The following is a 9,350-nucleotide window of genomic DNA, read 5'->3' on the forward strand; positions in this document are numbered from 1 at the left end:
GTATATTGGTGCTTATGTAGCTCTGTTTAAGTTTTTAAGAATTTCAGAAAAGATGCTAGAATTGATTGCAGTAACTATTGTTTCTTCTTTCATTTTAAAACACATTTCATTGGTTTGATTTTTTAATTGCGCATGCGTTGGTCTGTTAATAGTCTGCACCCTGTAGGCCGTAACCTTAATTTTTTTTATCTTGACTCCCTTTCAGCCGGTATTTCTCGCCGTGAAGAGTGAACGTGTAGTGCCCGGTGACTTGTGAGGCCAGTCGGGTAGGTGCATCATCAGTAGGATCATCATCAGGAGGTCAAGTTTAGAGTGAGCTAATAGGCAGAAATAAAGTTTTAGATATGGCCGTGAACACGATCCTGCTCGACTTCACCGTCAAGTCTTCCGAGATGCACATGCACGAAGAACTTGTGACGAAGGTGCTTGGTAATTACCTGCCGCAGCTGAACAAAACGTTCAACCGGCGGATGGACGACGGCGGCTTCCTCCTCGTCCTGACCGCTGACCGAGGTGCGTTCGTCACCGTCCGAGGATTCCCACAGGGCCTCATCACCCTCAACATAGAATATTACAAGAAGGACTCCGAAGAAGAGATCATCAATTTTCGGGTAAACAATTATTATATCACACCGTTGAAAAAACTTCCCCTTCAATCTTGGTACGATCGCCTTACTACCAAGCGATATTTCCTATTTAAGATGGACAGATTAACAAATGTCCATTAATTCTTTCCAATTGAACCAAACTATTTTAAATTCTCATCCATGAGGTGAAGTGTTGCCAGTTAAAGCAAGGCGATTGATTAAAAATTAATAAATAAACTTAATGCCTACGGTTTCGTAGAGGACCCGTATACTGGCAAACTTAAGCATATACAAAGTACCCTATTAAGAGCTATGTGTTTTTTAAAACGTTATATATAAAGGAAAAATAAAAAAATACCTTTTTGGGAAGCCATAATTTAAAGAATTGATTGTGTCAGAATATTAATTTTTGTAAAAATAATAAAGATAGTTTGTAATAATTGATAATTCATGTAGCAAATGCAGTCATTGGAAGCACAGCTCACGTTTGTACTTAACACTCGTCGTAGCAAGCTGTTTCCAACTTTAAAGCGAGGTGCCGCCATCGACTTCTATCTGAACTCGTCAGGTATTGTCAGATGTCCGCATCATTTCTAAACTTAAAATTTCATTTATGTCCTTCACCGTTATTGGCATGTTTCTACCATCATTTACCAAGCAAACGGGCCATTTCGGATACAGGTAACGAATTCATTAAGCTCACTTCTCCCCCTTTAATATATGGCTTGCCAAATGGGGTTTTATTTTTCCATTCGAACTTAATGCAGAGTTACAATCATTTGCATGAGCCTATTTTTATTTTATTTTATTTTTATTTTTTAAATTTCTGTTTGTCGAAGCAATGTGACAGTAGTGTTGGATATCCAGACAATCCTGAATGCTACCATTTTCTTTTATTATTTTTTTCTTCTTTTGCTTGGTTAACACAGCAAATCACTAAACTGGAAAGAGAAATTGCAGAACTTTTTGGATGCAAGAAATACAACAAATTCCCTCCTTTGAGGAGAGGGGGAATTAACAGATACTACCCAACATCAGGTAATATTACCATCTCTTTTCATCCACTTTTCTGTTTAATACACGTAGAATTTTTTTTTAAATTTAATTTTCAGCCATTCATATTTATTACCACATGAATGTAAATAATTCATTCAGTCACTATTCAACATTTAAAGTTTATAACATTGAAACTTTTAATATTTTTAATTTATTGAATAAGACTGCATTTGGACTTGTATAAATTACTGATTTGTAAGCTTAAATCTGCACATGCACATATACATATGCATATGTACAGAGCCTCATAGTACATTAGCAATTCCAGTTTGTGTATTTTACTGCTGGGGGGCTTGAGCCAACCCCAGGACAGCTGTCAACAGCTATGTCATTTCAGCTCCCATGCCATCAGTTTAAATTCCAAACCTATTCTCACTCTCTTACTCCTAGATACATTATTTCCTATTTATATACCATTCACTCAGTTAAGCTGATGGAATACTCAATATTCTGTCATCAACCCTCTTACACTACACATTCACGCTAATAAATACATTCACTCTTACCACACATAAGGGATACAAAACTATCAGCACTATATTCAATAAAAACAACCTGATTCCACCAAGAATAGGAACCGGGAGGGGGTGTTAGTGACCGCAATGGTTTAGGGATTGACACAGCGCTCGTCACTGTAAGGTAAAGGTCCCGAGTTCGAATCCAGCGCTCCAGCATTTGAACCTGACATTCTTACAAATTTTTTTTTTTCTCAAAAAACACCATCACCCCAAGGGTTGATATGATCTGTGCTGACTGTTGAACAAGGGCCCAAATACTCGCTGATATGTTCAAGTAAAATTCTCATGTAGGGTGGCATTTCTGTGTGCTCTCTATACGGACGCAAGGAATTGCAGCCTTCAATTAGGGGGAGCACATTGAGCAACCATTCTCTGTATGCTGGACAAATAAGTGGGCTTCGGTCCAATAATTGTCCAAGTGTCAACCTCGCATGGCATAATCCTTAATCGGGTGAGGATGGCCCTTCTTTAGTTAGCTTCTCTGTGGCCACCAATAGACCTCTTGATACACATCAGCTTCTCTACCAATCCTGCCCACCTACAGTGCCACTTTAATTTTTCACTTTTTAATCATGTTTTTAACTGAATTGCGTATATCAGTATTAAATGATAAATTTTATCCGTATCTTCCAAAATGGTTCCAAATTGCATGAATAAATCAATATTTGTGTTTTTAAAAAATTGATCTATGTATCATATGAATCATGAGTTGGCCAAAGAAGAAAAAGAGATAAGATTTTTATATATTTGCAATTATAAAAAAAGAGTTTAATTAAATTAGGGATAGTCCAAAAGACACGATGTGGTGGTAAACTACGTGTCTCTTGGACTACCCCTAATTTAAAGAAACTCTTTTTAGGAAGAGAAAAAAGACGTGGAGTCAACTAAATAAAATATTATAAAAAACTGAAAAAACAAATAAATAACTCTTGCTAATTCCTCGACTAACAATAAACGGAAATGGAATCTAACACAGCCAACAAAAACAAACACAACATATTGTTTGCCTTATAAGCATTTTGTCTTACAGAATGTAAAGCATATAATAAAAATCAAATACATTACAATCTTGTACAGAAATCTGGTTCTAATATTAGCAGCCCTGACCTTTACTTTGTATGATGAGTGCTGTATCAATGCCTAAATCATTATGGCCCTGACTCCTTGATACAAAATGTTTTTGTAGTCACAACTTAAAATAATTATTCAGAAATCGTGAGATTCAGTCTGGTGTGATGTAGGTTTCAGAAAAACATTTTCTTTATCGTGCCAACGTTTCGATCTTTATTGAGATCATCTTTAGGGCTCAAAGTGTTTGTCTTCTGTGTAATTGTGCCATTCTTGCGTGTCGTGTTGAGAGTCGTGTCACGATAAAGAAAATGCTTTTCTGAAATCTACATCACACCAGACCGCATCTCACAATATCTGAATAATTATCAATTAACGGTCACTGATCACCACACACTTAAAATAATAATTTAAAAATAAGCATCATTCACAAAAAAAAAAAAATTAAGTCACTATGTATTAAAATTGTTGAATGTGGTGAAAACATTTCATCAGACTTTGCAATTAATCACAACTTCATGTAATGACTGCAAATTGTTACTTGTAAGTGATGCATAAAATCATTAGTTTCTATTTACCCTAGAAATATTTAGTTATTCTAGTTGTTATCCTATTTGTAATAAAAGTTGAATTATGTTGCCTGTTCATATCATAAAATAAAATTGTATTTATTTCTTTTAGATGAAAGGATTTTAGAGTATGACATCGATGAGGTCGTGTTCGAGGAGACTTCTCCCTATCAAAAAGTGCAAATCGTCCACTCAAAAACATTCGGCAACATGCTCATACTAGATGGACTGCAAAGTAAGTTTTCATCTTCTGAATTGATAACTTATTCTAATTCTGATTAATTAACAGATTTGTCTGACCGAGATTTAATTTATACTGAGACTCTTATGCAGAGAGGTAAAGAGAACTTTGCTGGCAAAGAGATTGTAATTTTAGGCGGTGGTGATGGTGCTCTGCTTTACGAACTCCTTAAGGAAAACCCTAAACTTGTTTTGATGTTTGAGGTACCATGCCTCTTTGTTAAAAGAAAAATAAAATATTACTAATTAGTTGATGGTCACAGTTAGACGAGCTTGTGATTCGAGTTTGTGGAAAACATATGAGAGAGTGCTGTGGAAACGTTCTAGATTCCATGAAAGGGCCTAACTATGAGGTTTGTTTTCTTCCTATAGTTTCTGTGTTAATTCAACACAGTCGAGATCTTCCGTGTGTTTCATAAATGTCCTTGCAATCTTGTCTGACCGAAAGATAAAAATTGACAAATAAAAATTCTGGTAGACTGTGTGGGATGAACAGGAGGAAATTCTTATAAAATTTTATGACAGCTTTTTCTAATTTGGCCAAGTCAAAGTTATTGTAATTACAAATTTAACCAAGTGTGAATTATTCAAACAAAGTCGGACTCTCATTGACACCTTTCAGAAATATAAACTTTATTCTAAATTCATCCTGTTTTGTTATATTAACAAATGTTACTACTAAATAGTAAATAAGTAATAGTAGAAAATAAGAAAAAAATCTGTTTAACTGTACAGCTTTACATCCAACTGGTGTATGTTGTGGACAAGAGGTCAGACTCTTTATTTATTTATTTATTTTTTTTTTCAAATTATCAAGAAAAATTTAAATGCAATGCTGGGATTGATCCCACATATGAGGCAAATCTAATAATCAAACACCCTCAATGATTCAGTCACCACAATTCTCCTTAGTAGTCCCCATAGTTGTTTTTCTCAAATTTTTTATATTCTCGTTTTTTTATTGCATTATCTTGCTATAAAATTGCATTTCTTAATATCTATTTTCTTCTTTTTCCTTTGCATGATTTTATTTTAGCTTCTGTTTCTCTTTCTGCAATTGTCATTCCACCATGATTGTTTTTCCCCCACAATATTTTTTTACTATGTTAACTTGCATGCTGCATATTTAGTAGTATTATTGTCTGATACATTTAGTCATCATTTCAGGCAATAATAATTTATCTTGACCAATAGTCATCTGCTCCTACTTTATAATTGGACATATTTTAATGAAAACTGTTCTCCTTTTTTATAAATTTTTGTCTTGTTCAGTTGCATTTATTCTTGATAGGTATTAGCTATTGTGCCTACACGTGAGGTCTGTAGTACCGGTATGACTATTTGAGGTTTGAGGTAAATTAAGATTATAACTTCTTTTTTTCTCTCTTTAATCAAGACATGATACAGGACGTAATACAAGACTGTCTGTTGACATCTACTATTGTTAAATATTTTCAAGGTTATTTATAGTTGCCATTTATTTATTGGGTGTGTGCGTAAGTTTTTATTTTTTTTTTCAAATTTCATCTTTCATCTTTATAAAGGTGATCCATTATTACCTACTCGTCCCATTAGCTCTTGGGTGGGAAAACCTTATTGAAAGAGATTGTTAAAGAAGGGGAAGTTGATCCAAAAAGTTAGCCTAGAAATAACTGCATATTGGAAGCAGATAAAATTCATTTGAAATATTGCTTGCTATATGAGTTCAATCTAGGGCATAGAATGGCAAATATCTGTAGACATTTTTGTGGAATTTACAGTGATAATGTCGTAACTGAAAATGTGAGTCAACAATAGTTCTGATGATTTCATAATGGAGTGAGTCGAATCAAAGACAAGTCTCGATGTGGAATGCCTAACAAGCTAAAAAGACCTCTTATTAGTGGCTTTGGAACAAATTAACTCTCGCAGAGTTGTCAGAGAGATTTAAATAATTGCACAGCAATAGAAGAATCTAATCTCTGGGTTACGTTCTGAAATTCGATCCATGGGTTCCTAAAGAATTGTCAAACATGAATACGAAAAAATAAGGTTTTATTTCCCATTTGGTTACTGGCGATGAGTGGATCCTTCGCAAAAAATGTTAAAATGTCGAAGGACCATTTGCAAGAAGAATGAAACGCCGTTGTCATCGTCAAGAGGATCCCTCCTCGTAAGGTCCCATTGTCTGGCGGGATATTCGAGGAATAATTTATTAAGGACTGTTACCATGCAATCAAACCTTTATGGCATAGGTATACTGTGCATAGCTAGAGTATCTTGGGTCAGTGTTGAAGGAAAAACGTCCAGCCCTGGTGAATAGACTAGACCCAATCCAATCACCATGACAATGCCTCATTCACAGTAAAAACACCCTATACAGGGTGTCCATTTTAGATGGCCCAGCTGAATTTCTCTTGAACCAATGATGCTATAAAAAAAAAAGTGTTTCAGATTTTTTAGTGTAATTTTAAATGTTTACCTTTTTTGGAGAAAAATTATACAGGCCCAGTCCAACTTCAAAATTTAAAATACGACACTATACATCTTGTCACATCATTTTAAAGAAATTTTTATGCTGAAAACAATGGTGCAATCGAATTTTAAATTGATCAAAACATGACAGTTATGGCAAAAAGAAACCGACAGTGTAATTTTGTCGGGTAGCTGAATATTTTACTAATTCCAAAAATCCAAATTTCTCTGAAGTGTTTGAAGGGTTTTAAGAAGAGCTGTGGAAAAGGATAGAAAATACTTGTCAGTCCATCTCCCCAACTCTATCGCTCTGAGCACTGGTGAAGAGTGGTTAAAAAGAGCAAATCTTTGCATCTTTAAACAAAGCAGGCAGTTAGAACATCACTTTTTGACATATTTAATATGTATAGGGTCGTATTTGAAATTTTAAAGTTGACCTGATCTGATGTGCCCTGTATAATTTTTCTATAAAAAAATTAAAAAATTCTCCAGACGTTGCCCCTTCTAATTTTTACTTGTTCCGCTACTTAGAAAACCACTTAAAAGGTAGGGTGTTTTTGAACAAAAACATTCCGAAAATCAAACTTGATTTCTTCTTTTCTATGTTATCATACTTGTACAAAAACATTTATATTTCGGATTAAAAATAAAATACATTTATATTTTGTTTTACTTTTTTTTTTTTTTTTTGGAAACAGAAAATACTTATGCACACACCCAATATTTATTTTATTTGATATAACATGAACACTGAAAATTTCAAATGAAAAGAGGTGCCACAGGTGGGTTTCAAATCCACGGTCTTTGGGGCAGTACTCCGAGGATTTGAATCCTAACCGTGGTACACACTTTTCATCTCAAATACGTTGTTCATAACGTACCACGTATTATAAAAACCTTTACATGAAGATTATTAAATAATTAATAGTTAGCAATAAATTTGTTCAATAATTAGTGTATATCTATATCGGTGCAATCAGCATGTAATTCTAAAGCAACAAAGTTGACTAACCATTTACCTTTATCAGGATCCTGCTTGGTTTTTTAACCTTTCCCATTGATTTTATTACATTTCCCTTTTATTGCACATTTAATATGTCATTTTGCTTACTTGTTATGATTTTCAGTTCGTTAGCCAGCTGTAATTTTTGGTATTGTATTTCTAACCGTAGAAGTAAATTGTTCCTACTTCTACGTTAGTTATTACAACCTGCATGTTATTTATTTATTGTATTTGTGTTAGTTTTATTGCATATAAACATTGTTTCTTGTTCAACTATTGTTTCAAAATGTTTCATTTTTTGCAAGCAGTTAGAATATTCTGTGTGTTCAGTCAAGAAATTATTTATAAATAACGTTTTTGAATTGACAGTGATGATGAATATATATTCATTTTTAATTTCATTGTAATGTAGTGTAACTACTACAGCATAACAAGCACTGTATTACTTTCTAAAATTAAATAGTTGAGTGCTAAAAATAATTCATCAACAATTTATAACATTTTTATCTACATTGGCAATAGATTATTATTATTACTATTATTAAGCTTCCTGATCATTAAACTGATGATTTACAATCCAATTAAGAATAAATGAGAATTTAGCATTTTATTTATTTAATTTTTTTTACATAACTTGATAGTTCCATTATTAAATGCTCTATGACAAAGACAAAATTAAACTTAAAAGAAAAATTTTAAGTCATAACAATCCCTAGAAAATAGGTGGTAAGATGAGGTGATAGTTAAATTTATACTGTTTTTTAAAATTCATTATCCGATTTTTGTAGATTATTTTAGGCGATTGTATGAAATCACTTGAGGCAATGATCCGTGAGGGGAGAAAGTTTGACTATGTGTTTGGAGACCTAACTGATGTGCCTGTCTCTCCGACTCCTCAAAACGAAGTCTGGGACTTCAACCATCTTATAATCAAAACGTCCATGCAGATTCTCAAGCCTTCGGGGAAATATATGACACACGTAAGAGCATTTTCTTGGTTTATCAAGCTGTAATTTAATAATGGTGAAATTTCAGTGCTGTGGAGTGCCATGCGCAGTGAAAATGTTCGAAGATCAATTAATGACTATAGACAAAAACATAGCATTTTCAAAGGCGACTGCGTTCATTCCTTCCTTCCTTGAGGACTGGCTCTTTTACCAAATATGGAGGGAGCAAGACAAAAATTAATATTTATCGTACACTACATTTTTTTATAAGTCACTAATAAATACATATGTGTTATTCAACAAAGCTTTTTTTTCTTCTTTAAAAGGGCTTTTACCAACATACCTTAAACAAGATCTTGTAATTTTAATTGATATGCAAACTAAATATTTTAAATGAAAAATGTTTGAAAGAATTCCAATTATTTATTTATTTTTTAAATCTAAGGTTTTGGTTGAGATGAAAAATTAGTGTCACAAATGGGATTCGAACTGAAAACATTGAAAAAACAGGAAAATTTGAATGATTGTAGGTTGAGATGAGGAACTGGTGGTGTTCGAGAGGATTGAAGTCAAGATAGCTCAAGTGGTGAAAGCAGCGGCATATTGAGCCGAAGGTCATGGGTTCAAATCCCGCCGTGACACTAATTTTTCATCTCAACCAAAAATGTTATCAATATGGACGATTAGGACCACTAAGCACCACTAACATCTATCTAATTACGGTGGATCAAAACCTGAAAGAATGATAATAGCCATAGTATGAGTGCAAAGAATGCAATAGATTTTATTACATTATTGGAGGAAGAGCAATAGCTCTCTCACTCTCCATCTCTCATACTTACTATTACACTCTTGCTCACTCACATACTTAATTCACATATACAATCTCTCACTCTTAGCACTGCACT

At 33.6% G+C, this 9,350-nt stretch overlaps 1 protein-coding gene across 2 annotated transcripts; it reads left to right on the forward strand.

Moving 5' to 3' along the window:
- The first annotated feature begins 155 nt into the window (after positions 1 to 155).
- LOC106662819 (spermine synthase) lies at positions 156 to 8,746 on the forward strand. 2 transcript variants are annotated; one of them, XM_014387190.2, is made up of 8 exons: positions 156 to 266; positions 337 to 611; positions 1,044 to 1,155; positions 3,911 to 4,033; positions 4,088 to 4,242; positions 4,302 to 4,391; positions 8,284 to 8,475; positions 8,531 to 8,746. In XM_014387190.2, exons 2-8 carry the CDS (start codon positions 345 to 347, stop codon positions 8,681 to 8,683), a joined length of 1,092 nt encoding a protein of 363 aa, XP_014242676.1. In that variant the 5' UTR covers positions 156 to 266; positions 337 to 344; the 3' UTR covers positions 8,684 to 8,746. The 2 variants fall into 2 exon arrangements, with proteins under 2 accessions (XP_014242676.1, XP_014242677.1); XM_014387191.2 differs by lacking the exon at positions 1,044 to 1,155 and adding an exon at positions 1,517 to 1,625.
- Positions 8,747 to 9,350: the final 604 nt, after the last annotated feature.

This window comes from Cimex lectularius, unplaced genomic scaffold, assembly GCF_000648675.2.
Source record: "Cimex lectularius strain Harlan isolate CLEC.00 unplaced genomic scaffold, Clec_2.1 scaffold84, whole genome shotgun sequence".
Lineage (NCBI taxonomy): Eukaryota > Metazoa > Arthropoda > Insecta > Hemiptera > Cimicidae > Cimex > Cimex lectularius.